We start from the raw sequence: 20250 nt of genomic DNA, 5'->3' as shown, positions 1-20250 counted from the left end.
CTCCAGGCACGGGGACTCCGCCACTGCCCTGGGCAGCTGTGCCAGGGCTGGACAACTCTTTCAGTAAAGAAATTTTCCCAGTATCCAACCTGAGCCTCCCCTGGCACAGCTGGAGGCCGTTCCCTCTCCTCCTGTCCCTTGCTCCCTGGCAGCAGAGCCCAACCCCCCCCGGCTCCCCCCTCCTGTCAGGGGGTTGCAGAGCCAGAAGGTCCCCCCTGAGCCTCCTTTGCTCCAGGCTGAGCCCCCCCAGCTCCCTCAGCTGCTCCTGCTGCTCCAGCCCCTTCCCAGCTCCCTTCCCTTCCCTGCACACGCTCCAGTCCCTCAATGTTCTTTAAACCCACTCCAAATAGTTTTAACCCTGAACATTCTTGGTAAGAAAAAAAAAAAAAGGGAAAGAGACTCCAGGAGCCAACGAGAGAGACCAAACACGACCAGGTCCCACTGTAGTGCCCTTCCCAGCCCCTTCCCAGCCTCACACCCCCAGGGTACCCCTTGGAAGCCTCTGGAAGGCCCCCCCGTCCCGCCGCGCTCCCTCCCCTCAGCCAGGCCCGCGGGCCCGCCGCGCCCCCCGCCCGCACTCACCGCTGTCCACCTTGAAGCGCTCGTGGCGGGCGCGCAGCCCCTCGATCTCGCCCTGCTGGTCGCCCAGGAAGCGCTCTAGCTTGCCCTGCACGGCGCGGGGCAGCTTGGCGAGCTCGGCGCGCTCCAGGAGCTGCTGCAGCACGGCCGCCATGGCCGCGGCCCCGCCTCACTGCGCCCGCCCTCCGGCGCTTCCGCTTCCGCCGGCGCGGGGGCGGTGCGAGCGGCACGGGACAGCCCCGGGACTCGCGTCCGCGGGGGATGGGAGGCTGTCGGTGCCCCCAAGGCTCCCGGTGCCCCGGGAGATGTTGCGGGGCCGGTGCCGCCCCGCCGCTCCCTCCCCCCATGGGAAGCACGCTCCCTCCCCCCGCCGGGCCCTTTTCCCGCGCTCCCGCATTGCAGCGCGTCATCGGCCTGCGCCACCGGCCCCGGCAGTGACGTGTGATGGACACCTCAGTGCTCGGCTGAGGCGGCGGCGGAGCCAGAACGGGGAACTCGGTGAGGCTGAACGAGGGGCTGGGGCTGATCTCTGACATCTGACAGAGCTCCAGGATCCGGCGGGGCTGAGCGCGGGGGGCTGGGGAGCCCCGGGGGCTGGGAGCCCCGGGACGCGGTGGGCGCCGAGGCCCTGGGGCGCGGTGGGCGCTGAGCACGGAGGCTGAGCCCCGAGATGCTGAGCCAGATGTGGGGACCCGCGGCCCAGGCTGTGGGGGCTGTGGTGAGGTGTGTGAGAGCCTCCCAGGTTGAGGCTCAGGAGGCCCTTTGCTTCCTCACCCAATGCTCTGGGCTTCAGCTATCTCGTGGTGATTCTTTGTGGGAGCCCTTGGTGCGTGAAGGGGTTTTCAGAGCAGCCCTGCATGGAAGGAGGGGGGTCTGGGGCAGTCCCCTTTCCTGGGCTCACGGTGGGAGCTGCAAAGGTGGCTGTGTGGAATGTCCACAGATGTGGTCCTTGGGATGCCTTGGGAATTGGAATGGAAATGATGCATGGCATGTTTAAGTACAAGTGTGGAATTTAGTGAGTCCCCGTGTGAATGGAAAAGTGCATCCTTTACGTTCTGGCCTCTAATGAGACAAAATGCAGCAGAAAAAGGTTGTTTGGAGTTGTGCCACTCCTCAAATCCTGGAGTCGGGTCTGGGCCCCTCATGGCAAGAGAGACATTGAGGGGCTGGAGTGTGTCCAGGGAAGGGAATGGAGCTGGAGCAGCTGAGGGAGCTGGGGGGCCTCAGCCTGGAGCAAAGGAGGCTCAGGGGGGACCTTCTGGCTCTGCAACCCCCTGACAGGAGGGGGGAGCCGGGGGGGGTCGGGCTCTGCTGCCAGGGAACAAGGGACAGGAGGAGAGGGAACGGCCTCCAGCTGTGCCAGGGGAGGGTCAGGTTGGATACTGGGAAAATTTCTTCACTGAAAGAGTTGTCCAGCCCTGGCACAGCTGCCCAGGGCAGTGGTGGAGTCCCCATCCCTGCAGGGATTGAAAAGCCCTGTGGCTGTGGCACTTGGTGACATGGGTCAGTGGTGGCCTTGGCAGTGCTGGGGGAAGGGTTGGACTGGATCATCTCAGGGGGCTTTTCCAACCTGAGCAATTCTAGAGGTTCTTTGTGTGAGGCTGTTTTTCTGTTGCAGTACATGCACCTTCTCTGACTTTATGCACTGTTTGTTTTGTAGGTTGGAACCACCACCCTGGAGCTTAGCCCAGAGCCATGGGTAGGACCTACTTTGTGGAGGAGGGGATCGGGCAGTACCTGTCTGAGCTCAGCACGGCAGTGAAGCCTTATGTCACTGGGCTGCTGATAGGGCAGGTGAGTGTGGCATGGCAGGCTCTGCTCCAGTCTCTCCTGGGAACTGGGAAACCCCCGTTTCTGGTGTTGCTCACGGTGTGTTTGCTCCCACGGATGTTGTGGACAGTGCTCCCCACAACGGGACTATGTCATCCGGGCTGTCCGCACCCCTCCCAAGGACCAGCACAAGGAGCAGAACATCCCTCCAAAACTGGCATCCCTGGATGAGGAGTGGATAACCACACACGCCAGCCAGGTGAGGAACTCACCCTCTGGGACAACAAAGGGGTGGGAGGAACAGAAGGGAAATGAGATGCTCACGAAGTATCTCATCACTTGTGTCCTCTCCAGCCTTTTTCTCCAAGTGAAAGAACCTCCCTCACCACGCTGGGCACAGATATTTGAAACCAGAAATACCTGTATTGGTTTCAGATTTTTTGATGAAAGAAGCCTTGAGAGCACTGAAGGCAGAACATTTGTAGGGTGCGTTCCTACGCTGCAAAGGATCCTATGAGTGAACACCAGCCTCACCTGTTTCTGCACACTTGTGTCCTTTTTGCTGAGTTGTAAGGTTTCTGGATCACTGAGTCCTGCCAGTAAACGTTCATGTTTGTGTTGCAGGTGTCCAGGATGCTCCCTGGCGGGTTGCTGGTTCTCGGTGTGTTTGTGATTGCGAGCCCAGAGCTGGCAAAGGACGGGCAGAACGCTCTGCGCAAGGTGAGCAGAGCTCCTGCTGGGCAGGCAGCAGCACCTCTGGCTGGCTGAGGAATTCCCCATCACTGGCTTGAGTATATACTCAAGTATATTTTGTTGTTTTAAGTCAGAAAATACAAATATAGGAAAAGCATCTTCGAGGTTTATATTAAACTAAGTCCTCGTGACACAGGTGTTAGTGATGTTAGGTTTCCTTGTCTGAGTGAATTGCTCAGATTAGAGATGTTTACAGTAGTGAAAAATTTATAATTCTTACTCATTTGAAAGAAGTATCTTGTCTAGAATTAGTGTATTTGCCTTGGGTGTATGGGGTTAAATTTAAAACTGTCTGATAGACTCGAAATACGTTTTTGTTACAATATGGGGTGTATAGTGCTACATTTAGTGTCTGTTCTGAAGATGTATGTTCATTTTATCATTTTGGTGAGATAAGCATGCTGAGTGATTCACCCATGAGCAGGTTTGGTAGCCTGAGGTTCAGGACTCAATTCTGGCAGTTCAGTGCACTGGCACCTCAGTTGTGCTTACTGAAACGAGGAGCTGGCTAAAAAAGGTGTGTCCAGTTGATCAGTGGCTACTGAATTTAAATTAGTTGTTTGGTTTCTCTTAATCAGTAACTATTTTGCACAGCTGCCTTTCCTGATCCTCGATGGATAGGCAGAAAGCTGTAATTTTCCTGTAAGCAGAAAACCATACAGGTTGGGTATGTGAATCTGTGTTACTTCGTTTGGTGTATAAGGAAGCTGAATTAAGATTTCACAAGCCCCTTTCACTTTGGAGAAGGTGCCTATGACTCCTTGTGGAATGTTCCTTTAACATGGTGACATATAAGCTGTGTTTCCTGCTGAAACATAATTTTGATATCACTTGGACTTCAAACTTTTCCAGAAATTATAGCGTGTATTTTTGTGGAAAAGTCCATAATATTTTTTGGTCTTCAGCTAATCTTCTCAGTGGAAAAGTCCCTGACTAAAAGAAGGCTCTGGAAACCTGCTGAGGAGGAGGTCTCAGACAGAGCAGCTCTTCAAATCTGCTCTGCTACAAAGAAGTATCCTTTATGAGCAAGGTTTACTGGCTGAGGCTGCTACCCCTGACCTGGGTTATTGCTGATTAGTGAGAAACTGGGAGGGGAGAGTTATCTGAGTTCAGACAGACAGAGATCAAATTGAAATTGTGAAGTTTTCTAGTAGGCCATGAGTAAGGCTGTTGACCCTTTTATCCTTGCAAAATTCCCATAATTTCTTACTGTTAGGTTTGTCTGTGTGGTGGCATCACATTATGCCTTCCCCAGTCAGTCTCGATTAGCATAAGTTGAAGAAAACATCTAAAATAGTGTTTAGCACCTTGATCTTGCTGTTACCAATGGTACTTCCATGGAATTAGGGAAGCAGCAGGCATTGGGATCAGTACTGGTGCTGCAGAAAAGTGCAGGGTCTGTTGGTGATGAGATAATGCAAGGAGAGAAAGGGGGATCTTAGAGAGGCGAGAGAGACAAGGACAAATTACGAACTGGTGCCCTGGTGGTTCTCCCTGTCAGTACATATTGATCTCAATTTACTTGTAAGGGCTGGGACAGCATCACTGTGGTAGTTGGAGTTACAGGAAAATGTTTTTCTGCTTTTTTACACTCATGAAAGGTGAGAATTTCCTTGAGGGCATCAGTTAGCTCCACAGAGAAGTTTAGTAAAGGACAAAGTTAATTGTGAGTTACTCTTACTTCTTTTGCTTTTCACTGAATCTTTTTCTTTAAGTAGCAAAGAGTAGTTTGCAGAACCTACGACGTGCAAGATCCAAAGGTGAGCTCATCCTCCTGTGCCATGGGCAGCTTTTAGTGCATGGCAAGTAATATTCCAAAAATACATTGGCCTCTGAGTTATACAGTGCTTTGTGTGGATGCTTTATGGCTTTTTTTTTTTGTTTTCTCTGCTCTCAGAGTTCAGCTAAACCAGCAGATTGGAAATACCAGAGTGCTCTGTCTGCCTCCTGGCTGGCATTGGGCTGCACAGTAAATGTTAATATTCACATTCCACTTCTTGCTACTTCCCGAAACCATGACCTGGAGAAGAATACCAAGGTAACTAACTGCCTGTAGCAGTTACTGCACCAATTACTACAGTAATTACTCTGTTTAAAATGAAATGAGAGAAAAGATTTGAATAGTGCCATAGAGAAGTAGGACTAATCAGTGGAGAATATTTAGCAGTTATTCCTCTTGTAAATGTAATTCTTCTGCTGTGCTCAGTCAGAAGTTTCCGTGGCTCAAAATTACTTAACAATTATCATGAGCAGTCCAAATAACGTCTCTGCTGCCTCACCTAGTGAAAGGTTACACCCAATTAGAGGAGGGCATGGGGTGCTTTTAGTATGACTTGACTTTCAGTAGCCTGCAACGCTTCCTAAAAACCCCAGATCCCTGGGGTGACCCTTCAGTGTTTTGTAATTCTTGTTTCTTAATGGCTGTGTTCTGAACATGGTGGGTCTAAGAGTTACCTTTGGGGAAAAAACATAGAGTCTGTTTTTTCACAGACTTTAAAACTCCCTTGGAGTAACTGTTGAAACATGTATTTCTGTAATTTTCAGTGTGATGCTGCCCAACCCTTTAGTGAAATTCTCTTTCCTCTTTCTGATGAGATTTTTGTGTTTTCACTTACTTCAAAGAACGGGTTAAACCGGTGGTCGAAGCAGATAGAAGACAGTGTTTTCCTCATCAATGGACAAGTTAAAAATGATGATACAGAGCTACTGGAAGGGCAGGTGAGTCCCAAACAACAAGGAATTGAGCTCTAATAGATGTGTTTTTGGAACCTCCAGTGTGATGAAGCATTGACTGAGACACCTTCCATACAGTATTTGTTGATCTAATTGAGCTGTTCCAGGTCACTGATACTCAGGACTGTTTGTGTTCTTTGCTGCAGGTTCCTTGTTCTTCCTCTGGCAACTTGAACACAATAAGTATCTGTGAAGTCTGACTAAAATGTTGCTATTAAAGAACATGAGTGAGGTGTGAATGTAGGTGATGAGATTTCAAAGACCTGCATCTGTCTGAATGTTTATCAAAGAGTGGAAGCACCTTGTTTGGCTGATGCGTCCACCTCTCCTTTTAGTTTTGTGATTATATTCTCATGGCTGGTTTCTATGTGGCATTTTTCTCTCTTGAAGGCTATAAACTAGGGCACATTTTATGCCATAGTGAGGAGACTTGATTCAGTGGCGTTTTTTCCTGTTTCATGACACAAAGGATTTTTTTTCCCCTCAGAAAAAGTCAAGAGGAAATAGTCAGTCCTGCACTCAGTTCTCTGATGTCAAGGTGCTGACACAGCTGGTAAGCATTTAGTGGTTTGCAAAGTATAACCTTGCTGTTAGATTATAAAACAGAATAAAAACTAAAAAAACATTCTGAATTATTGTCCAGAAATCCAGCTTACTTATTCATAGACTGTTTTTGCTCCTGTGGATACTGTTTGATATGATCTTGCTGTTTGCTGACAGACGTGTATATTTCATGCCTTTAGAAATTCTCTTGGTGTGAAAGCCACGTTGTCAGTGTGTTGCATAACTTGGAAAGACTGGAAAACAGGTTATGGAAAAAGAAGTCCTTCAAACCAATTCATTTGGTAGTAGGATACCTGTATGTACCTGTGTAGATTGATTTCAGGGTGACTTTCATCTGAAGTTCACAGGCGCCCCACATTTCAACTTGCCTTGGCCACCTGGGACATTTGTTTGGATTCTTTTGTCAGAAGCTGTTGCCAGCTCTGGGTTAAGGCACAGATCCTGTGAGCTTGATCATCATGTGGAGCTGCTGGGTCTGTGTCAGGGGTTTCCTCTGTGCCAGAGGTCGTGATGAGCCCTGAATTTGGTGCCCCAGCCTGGGTCCTGAAGCCCAAATGTGTCCAGGCGTTACTTTGTAGGCATCTTTGCACAGCACAGGCCATCCTGTTTCATCAGGTAGTTCCTGGATTCTCTTCAGTTTTGTTCAGCAAAACTTCTAGAAATTTGTAAGATGCCATTTTAGAGGTTTGTTGAGTATCTCAGCTTCTTGTGTTGTTCCTCTGTTGTTCCTGTGTATTGTGCTCAGGTTAATTGCCTCAGGGAATGGAGAACTTGATTTGGGCAGGAGTAGTTTGTGCAGTGGGTGTGGGAGTTGTGCATCCCTGTGTTTCCAGGTGTTGGCCCAGAGTGCTTCCTGCACACACACACTGTTGTGGTAATTAGGGGGAGCATTGCTGGGCAACAGTTTGATGCAGTTCTAAATGTGGCCACATGTATAATTTAGTACTGACTGATGGGGTGACTCCCAGGGCACCCTGGGTTTCACTGGCTACGTAGTAAACATTAAAACTTCATTGCTGAAAAAAGAAAGGCTTAAAAAGTTTTATTGATTACAATACTGGAAAGTTTTAGAAGGCTTGTACGCACAAATACTTGAAACATCTGGAAAAATAAATACATTTTCCATAATGCAAAAGAGACTTGGAGTCTTACCTAAACAAACTAAAAAATAAAGTAAAATTAGAGTTATAAATTATGAGGGGAAACAGGTTGTATGTGAACATCTGAAGGTGTGCTATTAATTTCCTAGTGCTGTTCTGTGTTGCTGGTGCTGCAGGTGCCTTGGTGAGCAGATAAAGCTGAAATGTTTGCTTTTCAGTGCCAGGGTTCCAGTCACAGATCAACAGCTACAGTGCAGGTGTGCAGTGGTTCCATAAACCTCAGGGGGGCTGTGAAATGCAGAGCCTACATCCATAACAACAAGCCAAGGGTTAAAGAAGCCATTCAGGTACTGAAAAGGGGGTTAGTTCAGCACAAACACTCTTCTGAAATACGTGAAATTTGTCGTGCTGCTTTTTCTTTACCAGAATAGTTTATAGTGGGGTCAAAATGTTCGTCCCTTTGCACGTTATTGTGTCAATGCCTTGTGATTATTTTTGTTTGGTTTTAGTGCTAATTGTCTAGAAGTTGACAGATCTTATCCTAAAATTCCTAAACCTTTCCTCAGCTTTTCATTTTTGTTTTGTTGCTTTCTTTCTGGATGTTAATTCTTTTGGTGTTAGCTTCTCTTTATTGAGCTTTTAAAATTCACATTAGTTCTAATTTTCTGGGAAAAACTATTCTTTCACCATGGGTTAAGCCTGTGAGGGACTGGGGTTATTTCTTACTAGTCAAAATTTGCAAATGGCTTTTGTATTACTGATAATTATATTTATATTACTGATGATTTCACTTTGTCCTTGCAGGCTTTGAAAAGGGACATAATAAACACATTGAGTGATAGATGTGAAATACTGTTTGAAGATCTGATTTTAAATGAAGGACCTCAGAAAAAAAGTAAGAAAAATGAAACCCCCAGCAACTTATATTTGCAATGAATTTTGGTTGTTGTGGAAAATTCTGCTGGTATAGTGAAGGTGCAGTGTGGTTAGAGCAGAATAAAAAGCAAAAGGCACAGTTTCTGCTCGGCAGCCTTGACTTTTTCCTAAATCTGGAGAATTTGTGCCAAGTTCAGATGTGTCCTTTGGCATCACAGCTCTCACCCCATGTTTGCATTCAGGTTTTGTGACCACAGAAGACAGTTTCACCTTCTTTCTCACTGATTGGAAATATTGTGGTTTTTAAAACTTCCATAGTTGAAACTCCTGTCACCGAAGTTCCAACTGCAACTTGCACATTTTAGATTTTTATTTTTGAAATCACTGTATGGCACTCCCATGTAATATTGCAGGATGTTAAAACTTGGTAGGATTAAAAGAACCAGCTGGGCATGGCCTTGCATGTTTTTCTGTTTTTCTGTCACCTGTGTTACAAGTGTTAGTGGACAGGAGCCCTGAAATTCAGGACTTCTTCTCTGTTAAATTAAATTGGCATTGTATATGATAATTATGGTATAAAGAAGTATCCTGATTTCTTTTTTTTAGCTATACAAATATATGTGTTGTCTCTGCCCCCTGAACTTATTGCTCTGCACCAAATACTATTTTACAGATTTGTGTCTTTTATAGGAGTGGATCTTATTTCAGCACCATAACTAATTACTGAGTTACATTAACTTGACTTGAACAGAGCATCATGCAGGGACCTAAGTATGGTGCAAATGGAAATAAAACTGCCTATCATGATTATATTGAAACCTGAGGAGGAGTATGCTGGGACCAGATCTCTGAGCTCCTGCTGGGGATTCTTTAAGCAGGGCAGTGGTGTCAAGTTACCTTGTTGTGTTTAAATAAAAAATTAGTGAATTGAAATAGCAATTCGAGCATCTTAGGTGAAGGAAAGCCTTTTCCTTTGCATGTAGTTCTGAGTTTGCTCTTTAGGTGGCACCCGAACTTTGTGTCTGCAATCCTGTGTGGTGGTGACATCCTTATCTGCAGGCTCTCCCGGAGTTCTGCTGGTCATTCCAACCAGGAGAAAAGCTCTGCTTGAAATTTTGTGGTCTGTTTTAGAGCTCTCTTGGATACTTCTGGAGAGACTAATAATGTAAGTTATATAACTAATAATAAATCAATATAACAGCAGCCAAAACTTCCACAAAACAGCAACAGCTAAACAAGCCATGCCTGAAATCAGGATTTTTACATGGAGACCTTGAGCAGTTCTTTTGCAATAGTTTTATCTTATGGCCAGGGATCAAGGAGGACTCTTACCATAAGTGGCATGGTATTTTGTAGGTTTTGAGAGGGAATACCATGTCTTGCCTCAGAGGCTCTTTGTCCCCGTGCCTGGGTCCAGTGTGATGCTCAGCGACTACAAGTTCGGCGACGAGGCCGCTGGGGAAATCCAGGAGCGTTTTGTGGAGCTGTTGGATCAGGCTGTGCAAGCTGAAGATATCCACATAGCAGAGGGGATCAGCACAGGTGAGTGGCTGACAGCCAGGACAGGCTGGATCATTTCTTGGGAAAACGTTCACTAATGGCATAGGCCAGTTTTATCCAGATGTGGACATGCCCAACTTTGGCTTGCTTCATACAAACTCTAAGGGTTTATATCTAATAACAAATTCAAGATATTTCTGGAAAATAGTAACTTTCTTGCAGTTTCTGTGTTTCTTGTAACACACATTTGTTTCTCCTCTCAAGTATTTTCCCTTTTCACTGCATTATCTGTGCACTCAGGGCTGCAGCCCATGAACTGCAGGAGGTACATAAAGAGATGGTGACACAAGGTTACTCTGCACGTGAGTTAGAGGTGATCCCATATTGACAAATAAACTGTAAGAAAAACCTGTAAAGCTTTATTTTCTTTAATATATATATTTACTCTTTCAGTAGCCCAGTTGTTCTAGAGCTGAATAGTTCTGATACTGCTTAAAATAAGTTAGAAGAAGAAGCTGAATGATTTAGTCAAATCTACTATTTCTTCCCTACAGAATTAAAAAAGGCTTTAAAAATCTATTAGCAAAAAATACAAATACTCTGTGTCCTTCAGGAAATTTTCATGCTAAATCTGACCTTTTTTAGAAAAAAGTTTCTTTGTTCTGAGTGTTTTATAACAAATGCAGTACCCAAACCTGAATATGTGTGATTCACCCAAAATGAAAAGAAAATTGAGAGGGCTTTTCATTTTCTGCTGAATGTCTTACAAGTTTATGATCTGATTATGAGACTGTTATATTCCCTTTAACAGATACTTTGCTATAATCTAGTCACTGACTTCCTTTTTCTGAATATTTCTGGTTTATATTATTCCCTGTTGGCTTTTTTTTTTCCCCCATTTGATGTTGATTTTAATGTAGGAGTGAAAACTGATGTTGAAATGCATCCTGTGATCTCATGGAAGAGATTTTTCTCCCTTTTTTCCCTCCATCAACATGAATACGAACTGCAGGTTACAGTTTTATAATTTAAATTTAAAAAGAATGGCATCAATTCTCATATAAGGGCTCAGAATACTTTTTTGTTGGTATTTAGGGACAAAAACTGGGAAGTGCAGCCATGACTTGCTGTGCAGGGTGAACTGTGAGTATTGATATTCTCCTTGACCCACTTGTGTACTTGGAGGGGTTTTTGAGTTTCTTAATGTCAGAGCTCACCCTAAATTCTTTTTATCTTTCTGAATGAATCAGTTCCTCCCCAAGGCTTTAACTAAACCTGTCAGCTGTGAACTTACTCATGTGGAGAAGCAAGAGGTGTCCACAGCTCAGGGACCTCAAGGAAAACAGGAAAGCCAATAAAAATCTCCCTGGCATTATTAGAGTAACTTTAATACTCTTACAGCTAATTACTCCTGAGCTTTAGGGAATCATTGTAACTTAGGGAAGCAAAGTAGCAGTGGATGTAGGTGTGGGAGGGAGAGAGGAGATGATTCAGTCGAGCTTTATTGTGTGATCTGGAGGTGAGAAGAAAACCCCTTTGCACTGCCAGCAGTGCCTCCCAAAGGTTGCTACCAACATTGTGTGTGTGAAAGGATGGCCACAAAATGAGCTTGGGTGGTCTTGTAGCTTGCTGGGTGTAGAGCCTGGGGGGGATTTATGGTCTTTAACAAAATAAAAGACAAATTTAAAATTAATTTAATTACTAAATTAAAGTAAGTGCTTATTTTCTTTAGGGGGAAAAAAGCCCAACCCACAAATTAAAGTAAGTGCATAGGAGAGAAGAAGGAAAACCATACAAACAGGATTTTAGGAAAACCCAGCCTTGTCCTGGAGAACAGCATAAAGATTGTCCATAGAACGGGATCTGTTCATTCTGATAATTATTGATGTGGCATCATCAACTCGTGGTTTATTAAAATCACAGTGTATTTATACACTTCTATCCCACCAGAAGGGTCATTTTAGAAATGAGACCTATTAACTGCATAAGAAAAGTGTTCTGCATTCTAAGAGAAAACATTAATTAAGCAATTTGATTTTTGTATGGTTGCTTTGGTATGAAGTGTCCAAGTATTGCTGTGACCAGGTTTTTGTGGCATAACAGCAGCTGGGGGTTTCCCTTGTGTGAAGGCTTTTCCAGTTCTGATTTGGGCATCGTGTGATGGTTCTCTATTAATAATAGCCAATATTCAGTAGCTGGTTTGTCACCAGCCTTTCTATTTGAATCACAATTCCTGTGGTCTGAGGCACCAACCTTGAATTAACTGGCAGTGCTCTCCGTGGTGAGGGTCTGGGGAAAGTCTGCTGATATAAAGAACTGTCTAAAATTCAAGAGCACGAGCAGGCTTTTGAAATAATTTTATTTTTGCTCTTTAAAATATGCTCTTGAGAAGAAAAGGATCTATCAGTATAGGCAGAAGATTTACTTTTTAAACAGCTTTTAGTCAAAACATAGGAAATTTTGAGAAGGTCACTTTTATGTGCTTACTGAGCTTGACCTCTGCTGCTGTTTCCTCCAGTTTTATTCTCTTGATTCCTTGGACAGCTCTCCAGTGAGGACACTACTGGGTCGTGCTTTAAAATTGTTACATGGAAAATAGAGAGTAAAACCCAAGCTATTTATAAATGAGAGCCATAAATAGCTCTAACACTGTAGTTTCAAGGTATTTAGTGCTTTAAAACAGGCAGCTGAAAGCTCTGCATTTCTGATTGGCTTTACTAAATCCCTGCCCCTGCTTGGAGCAGCGGGTGGGGACAGACAGAAATAAGCCTTCAGCAGTGGTAATCACCTCCCCACCTTCATGAGGGAGTTGGAGACTTAGTGAAGAATTGAGGATTCATAGAATTGCTACTGGAAAACATCTGCTATTAAAGCTTTGTATGACTTATCCTACAGCTGCTACACATGCACGTCCTTCCAGAAATGCCTTTGGTAACTAAGTAGCTCAAGGCTGGCTCTTTTGCTTTTTCCCTTTTTTTTTGGTGTATTTTCCCCTCTGAGGAATGTGCAGCTTCCAAAGGTGCCTTCAGAAAAGCCCAGCAGTCCTTAGGAAGGCACAAAGAAACATGAAGTTAGAGGGCACAGACCATCCTACCTGCTCATCACACCTAAAGCAGAAAGGAACCTGCTGGATCTAGGCTTCAAAGGTGACCCCAGAAATACTTAGTTTATCCCAAAGTGGTATGTTTTAGGGAATTCAGAACTGGGCAGAACGTGGTGCTGGCACTGTGCTAGTTAAGATACTTACTAAAAAGCTGTATTGCAACAATTAATAATTCCTCTAGCTGAACATTTCTGCTCGTATTTTAGACAGTCCTTGGCACAGAAAAAATAATGATGAAACCACTCACTGATGAAACCTCATTAAGGACCAGTGGGATTCAGTGATATTTGATAATTTCTCTTCAAAAAACCACACTTTGAAATGTTTTGAAATGCATTGAACTGTTGTGTTGATGTTTTGATTTTACGTGTATGTGCAGCTTACACAGAGATCTCCAACCCATGTTTTGCTTAATATATGGACATGTATGTGTCTGGATATCTGGATATCTCAATATCTTGTGAAGTTTCATATCCGACAGTTATTAATTGCTCTGCTGCAGCACATCCTATACAAATTCAGTGAGTTTAGGGATAAAAATGGCAAAAGACAGATCCTAAAAGTCTAGTTTGAGTGCTTCGCTGTAACAGGTCTTGTCCAGGTTTGACTTGAGAAGATTTTGAAGACAATCATCCTCATGAGTCATCTGAGATGACAGAAACAACCTTTCTGATCACATCTAGATTATACATTTCCACCATAGCTAATGATAGAGAAAGTACTTTGTGAATCATTTGCATATGAATCATACAAAGGATGTGTCTTATTACTCAAGTATGTAACTTGTAATTTATAGCTGATGGACAACCCCACTGGGTGGTTGTGGAAACAGGAGCTCTGTTTTTATTTACATCAGTGTTCCATGGACTCCTCCAACTTGGTATCTGGTACTGCTGGGGGGATTTCTTTGTCTTCTGGACAATCCCTCAGGCTCATTCTCTTATCTCAGTGTGCCTGTTCTGTTCTTCCCAGAGACCCCCAGCTCTCACTGCAATGGCACAAACACTTTCTCTGGCTGGTTGCTCATCCAGAGGTTGTCTGCAGTCATAGCTACTGAATTGTAATCCAAACTTTTGACAAGTGATGCCTTAGCAAACTCTCCTGGGAATGGGAATGCAAACTGAAGGCCTTTGGCCCACCACCATCAAGTAACCTTAGCACTGAGCTGGGATTCCATGCTGGCTCTGGGTGGCACAAACAGTTCAGGGGGAGGACTGGAGATTATTGCCCTTTTTTCTCTCCTCCCTGTCTCTAGCAAGCTGGGGATGGCCAAATGGTGAGGGAAATCTTGGGGAAGGAAATAGATACAGGTTTGAATCCCATCTGTCTGGAAATAGATTCAAGCACTCTCACATCCTGGCTGAGCAGACTAAGGATTTAGTAATCACTCCAAAGAAGAATGAGGCCTCTATGCCTGCTCAGAAAGGCTGTTTTTATGGGATCTTCAACAAGAAGTTTCTGTGGTTTGAAGAAATGCATTGATGGCTGTTGGGTAGGGAGGTGATGCTGGGCTCATCCTTGTGGCAGTGGGTTGGCACATGGCCTGAGCTCAGGGCAGATGGCTCTGAAAGGAAACTCTGATCCTGGAAAGTGGTTTATGGTAAATTTTGGTGGTTCCCCCTCGGACCATTCAAATTCTCCCCATGCTATGCAAATATGGTTGGGTATGTCACCATGGAAGCAGGGTGTGGAAGGTGAGTTTCAGAAGAGGAACTCCTCCCCAAATGTACTTTGTCTCTTTAGTTTTACTCTCACATCCATATAGAACAGTTTAGCACTGTGTTGTTGCTAATGTACTGCTTCAATAAACTGCTTTTTGTACCGTAAATGTAGTTGATGTGAAGTTGTTGGGCCTTTTGCATTAGTTCATTGTAAAACACAACTGATAGTTTTCCCCCTGGTGTTTACTTCTTTCCTTGATTTCCATGCAGTTGATATTTGTCCAGTTCCTGACAACCTGGAGGACACACAACAGACACAGCTGACAAAAGCAACGTTGCTGATGAAGCTTCAACAAAATATGGGTATGTTGCTTCCCAGATTTTTGCTGTGGCAATCCCAAACCCACAGTGGGCCCTTTTTGGTTGCTCCCACAGCATCCCAATTTTCAGCCTCGGTAATTCAGCCACAGAACCCTCCTTTTCAGTGCAACTTCTCCACCATACTCCCTTGTCCAGCCCCCATATGTGTCTGCACTCAGTACAGTTCTCTTGGCTGAAAGTCTTCTAGTGTTAAAATACAGTTATACTTTAGTCAACAAAGCAGTAACTTCTGCTTTCTATTTATTCTTAGAACATGGTAACTGGAAGATTATATGTGTGTTTGATGTAGATATATAAATATCTTTCCTTAAATCATTACTCAGGTGTTTTGGGGTTTTCTTGTGTGTCTTCTCAGCTGCATCAGTAATGAGCAAGTTAGCCAACAGGGAAATGACTGTTGTGCTACAGAGACCTACCAAGTACATGTAGTGCTGCACAGAAAAGAAAAAAATTAATAGCTTTCGTTTCTTAAACTTTCAGTTATTTTTTCCCAGTTTGATTCCTAGAATGGAGTCAGTGCATTATTTTATGGCCAAGGTACTACAGAAGTGTGCAGCCAGCTGGGAGGGTCCTGCTCTGATTGGAAATGTCATGGGGAGCTTTTATGATTTATTTATCTGACACTGTAGCTTTAGACTGAGGCTTAATGGTGTTAGGTAGCTCACAGAATCACAGAATGTTCTGAGTGGGAAGGGCTCCACAGGACCATCCAGTGCAACCCTTGGCCTTTCACAGACACCCCAAAATCCCACTCTGTCCCTGAGAGCATTGTCCAAACCCTCCTGGAGCTCTGGCAACCTTGGGGCTGTGCCCACTGCCCTGGGGAGCCTGGGCAGTGCCCAACCACCCTCTGGGGGAAGAACCTTTTCCTGACAAAAGCAGTTTTTGGGGTGGCTCTTTGGTTTCTCCTTGGGCACACTGAGCTGCCCTGCCCTCCCCGTGCTGCCCTTGGCCCCTCACTGCCGTGTTTCTCTGTTATTCCAGGTGTGGTGGTGGCAGCTGCTGTTGCAATCCTTGCATCCATCTTCTCTTTCAACTACTTCAGTGACTGAGCTGCAGCCCCTGGAGCTCCATGGAAACGTTGGCCATTTCCAAGCTGGAAACAGCTGGGTTTAATTGATTAGTAATTAATTGTTGCCTAAATATCCCCAGGTAGATGTGCAATATCAGTGTAATGGTAGGCTCAGTTACCTTGTTCCAGCATGCACTTCATGTATCAAGTAGAATTATGCAGGTACAGAATCAAGTACAAAGTGAACGAAGTTTACAAGAAACCAACCCTGTTGCTCCGTATAAATGAATGATAATATTATTTTCTAGCAGGAGCCCTTAAAAAGAAATATGGAACCTTCATTTTCTTCCTGCTGGCTCCTTCAGTGCAAAATGCTGCTCCTGGTGTTTCTCAGGCTACTGATAAGACTAGTGTAGTTACCTGGTATGACAATTCCTGCTTTAATTTGCTAAGAGAAATCTCATTAAAATTAATTGGGGGAAACTTAGATTTACTTTTAGGTAATACTGGTTAACTAGCATAAAAGGTATACAAATAGTTTCTAGAATTTTCAAGACTAGACCAAGGCAGCCTGTAAATACCTTAGTTCAAGATCTGGAGAACTCAGAAATCAATAAATTTCTCTGTCCAGCTCTTATTCAGTCATTGTTCTTTTGGAATATTAACTATTTCAGCAACAGCTACATGTAGGCAGCCCTTGTGGTTTGTCTTGTAGGTACATGCAAGTTGTCAAAATTATTGCTAATTGAGATTTTTAGACTATAAACAGAAATGTTTCCATTATAGGATATTTTCCAGGGTACACTGGGCTATAACAGGTTTACTTGCCATGAAGAGAGGTGAAGGAGGGAAGAATTCTAGAAAGGTCAATAAAGATAATTTGTATATGAAATGTGATGTTTACTTGGACCTGAGCTACAATAGAAAAGAGTTCCAGATTTTAAGGCATTTTAGTACCACTGCAAATACTTTTTTTTGTTTAAAGGCACTGGAACACAAAGAAAAAATAAACACTTTGGTTCTAAAGCATAATCAAGGATGTACTGGGATACCTTTATTAAAGGCAACTGTGAGAAAGGTGTCTTAACTGGTGTTGCCTCATCTGTGTATTCTGTTTTTCCATGTTTGGGAAAAAGAGCTGCTTTTAGTGTTGTGAGTATCCTTTGAAACACAGCGTTGACCTTTCGTGCTCAGTGTTGCTCAAGCAGGGCCTGCTGGAGGAAGGTGGATGTTGTAATGGGGGCAATGGGTTCAGCTCTGTGGGCTTTTATAGGTGCATTTTGTTCTGTGCCAGTGGGTGGAATCAAAAGCAAGATGGCATCATGCACAGCAGTTCCTCCAGGGGAGGCTGAGGGTTATCCAGAAAATGGGGTTAATTTTGTAACCTGCTTCAAAGGAGGGTTGGCTTAAAAATTGCTCTGCTAAAGTCTCTGTTAGAAGGAGGAGCAGGGGCATAATGAAAAGCAAAGAGTTTGTCTTTTGTCTCTTTATTTTTTTTTTGGGAGGAGTGGGATGAGGAGGTACAATACAAAATTTTGGAGGTAAAATATGAAATAGTTATTCTGTAGTTGCCTGTTGCACACAACTCAGCCACAGAAGGGAAGTACAGCATCTGAGATGCTCAGTGTCTGACACCAGAGCAGAAAATGGTCATGGAACACTCATCCCATAGTTCTTCTCCTTTAGTACTTGTGGTGTAAAACATAAAGCTTGTTGGGATGTATAATTCCATGGGACCCCTAGCAGAGAACTCTGTTTTTCTTCCCCCCTGCAAGTGTTTAGTGAATGATCCTTTTCTCTATGGTCTTACTACAGATGGTCAAATTAACCCCCTAGCTTGTAACTAACTGGGTATCAAGGATCTGTGGAAGTCTGGTTTTCCAATTTGAGCCTTGAAGAAAGCAAAGAAATTGCTTTTGATGGGATTTCTGCTTTCATACCAGAATAAGAATATGTGCAATAAGAAATTAATTTAACCCTGTCAAAGTAAAAATGAGTAATTTGACTTGTACCTGCAGATTGAGCCTTCCAGTCATCCTGCCATGAGGAAACAGGGCATGTGGAAGAAAGCAGGTTCTCACTTGTCTGAGAATTACAGGACTAACCAAGAGGGGATTTCATGGTCTCATCCTTTTTTGTTGGCCATTGAGAACGTGAGAAAATGAGGGCTTAGGAGAAATGAAAGAGTGCGTGTAAGAGAAAAGAAAAGGAACCTTTTAAAAGTCTCTTTCTTGGGTTACTGCTTAACTCTAGCTCAGGTTTCATAAAGTTTATCCTTTTCCTATGCAATCCTCTGAAGCTTTCAGTCTGTGAAAACTCAGTTGAGACTGAAACTGAGCTTTGTTAACTCGTGTGCAGCACTGGAAATCTGTTTTAATTTTAATATGTAAGAGTCCAGAGGAGTGGTTTGCACTTCAACAGCTGAAAGTCTGGCTCTTCTAAGCATAGTTCTAAAATTGATGCTACAAAATAATTTTACAGAAGCCCTTATTTTCTGGGCTATGTGGCTTTCAAATGTAGTTTTGAAAAGCCTCAGTGGTCAGGGTCAATGAGGTTTATGGTCCCTCACGTCTGAGGGCAGCATTTGATGTGGTGGGAACAGACAGGCTGGGGGGATTTGACCCCAGCTGGCAACTAAAGGACCACACGGGGCTCACTCCCCTCCTTGGGGCAGGGGGAGGAGGGTTGGGACAGAGGGACAACTTTTGGGTTGCCATGAGAACAGTTTAATAATTGAAATAAAGTAAAACATAATCATAGTAATGAGAAGGGACATAACAAAAAGAGAAAGAATACAACCCCAGGCAGACAAGGGATGCCCAAGGCAGTTGCTCACTGCCCACTGCATCCAAAGCACAGCCTCCCTGTGCTGGATGCTGGGAAGAGAAATAACTCCCCCAGCTGACACTTGGATCTACCAGAGATTTTGTCTGGGTTTGATCAGCAGTGGCACCAGTGATAAGATGAATATTTGGGGACACTCAGGGTCTCTGTGCCTTTGAGTCTGAAGGAAGAGGCAGCAGGGAGGTGCCCCATGTGCTTTTTTAAGCATTTACTGTTTGTTACTCAAAAAACCTTTGTACAGTAATAAATGTTTGAGTCAAGTCTTGCTTTTTGGGTTTTTTTTAAAGTTTTTTTCTTTTTTTTTTTTCCCCCCTGCAGAAACCTGGATAACTGCTGTGATCAGAGCTTTATTTGCAGCTTCATTAGTCATGAGCTGCTGTTGAGGCTTGGTGCTGCATGTGTTTGCTCTCTCTCTTTGTTTTTTGTTTGAAATTACAGGTTGAAGGAAATCCTGCTTAAGCATGCTTAATCCTTCTCTTAAACTGGAGTGTCAGCTTATTTCTTACAGGAGCTATGGGTCCAGTTTCTGTGGTGGTATTGGTGCTTTTTTTGCTTTCAGCCTGGTTTTCAGAGAAATGAAGTTTATGTTACAAGGCTGCTGATGTGCAGCCTAATGGCTTTTGAACCAAGTTGGATAAAGAGGGAAAGTTCTCAAGAACTTTTAAGTTCATACCACTTACATGGAGACTTTCTGGTGTGCAAAAGACAGAATTTTTTCACTAATCTTCTTTAAGACATGTCATAAAAAATACAAGTGAAATATTGACCTGCTACCCAGGTAACTGGTTATTTTTGTGATATTTTCTACATAATCTTTTATAAGATCACTGGATTTCCATTGTGCTGGGTGTATCTGCAAATGGTAGATCTGCAAATATTCTGAGCACTGCTCCAAGGGAAAAGCTTTATTCCACCTGGAGTTCCCTCAGAAAGACTTGTGACACACTCTCACTCAGCAATTTACAGCATGGAAATCATAACATTTTGGGAATGTGCTGTTGGAATAAAATCATGAATTGTTTTACGTATTGTTAAAGAAGATTGTACAAGAGCTGATAAATGAACTTCATTTGTTAGCTTAGTGTACATGAGGTGAGGTTTCTAGAGCTCTGTTTAAACATCCATCCATTGCAAAAACAATATTAAAAGTAGAAAATCAGCGGCATTTTCATAGTTTCTGAAAATGAACAAACAAAAGAGAAATAATCTTTAGCTTTCTAGTAATCTCAAATGTTACCAGCAAAACTGTGCTGTTGAGATCAAAAGTTACAGATACAGAGTCAAATTCAGCCTTCAGCTTTGCCAGTGTGCAAAAGCCACTGAAGTGTGTCCAATGCTTTGTTGTGTTCTGTCAGAACGAGAGGAGGGGGAGCT

At 43.8% G+C, this 20250-nt stretch overlaps 2 protein-coding genes across 5 annotated transcripts in view; one reads left to right on the top strand and one right to left on the bottom strand.

The window, feature by feature from the left end:
- Positions 1-733, bottom strand: part of TPR (translocated promoter region, nuclear basket protein) — a 33831-nt gene extending 33098 nt beyond the window's left edge. The window contains 1 exon segment of the mRNA XM_032697091.1: positions 583-733. Within this exon segment, the coding sequence (XP_032552982.1) occupies positions 583-733 (151 nt within the window).
- A 56-nt stretch (positions 734-789) lies between these two features.
- ODR4 (odr-4 GPCR localization factor homolog) lies at positions 790-19358 on the top strand. Of its 4 annotated transcripts, XR_004358594.1 has the most exons (15): positions 992-1077; positions 2240-2373; positions 2480-2608; positions 2974-3069; positions 4008-4114; positions 4826-4862; positions 5000-5140; positions 5725-5820; positions 6323-6388; positions 7718-7846; positions 8304-8394; positions 9732-9917; positions 14910-15002; positions 16005-16143; positions 19195-19358. XR_004358594.1 is itself a non-coding variant. In XM_032696636.1 (14 exons), the coding sequence occupies exons 2-14, from the start codon at positions 2275-2277 to the stop codon at positions 16070-16072; spliced, it is 1338 nt and encodes a 445-aa protein (XP_032552527.1). In that variant the 5' UTR covers positions 790-1077; positions 2240-2274; the 3' UTR covers positions 16073-17114. The 4 variants fall into 4 exon arrangements, 3 of the variants coding, with proteins under 3 accessions (XP_032552527.1, XP_032552529.1, XP_032552528.1); XM_032696636.1 differs by lacking the exon at positions 19195-19358 and having other exon boundaries at positions 790-1077; positions 16005-17114; XM_032696637.1 differs by lacking the exons at positions 992-1077; positions 19195-19358 and adding an exon at positions 1117-1151 and having other exon boundaries at positions 16005-17114.
- Positions 19359-20250: the final 892 nt, after the last annotated feature.

This window comes from Chiroxiphia lanceolata, chromosome 9, assembly GCF_009829145.1.
Source record: "Chiroxiphia lanceolata isolate bChiLan1 chromosome 9, bChiLan1.pri, whole genome shotgun sequence".
Classification (NCBI taxonomy): domain Eukaryota; kingdom Metazoa; phylum Chordata; class Aves; order Passeriformes; family Pipridae; genus Chiroxiphia; species Chiroxiphia lanceolata.
The sequence above is the reverse complement of the archived record's forward strand: the minus strand, read 5'-3'. Positions and strand labels throughout refer to the sequence as shown.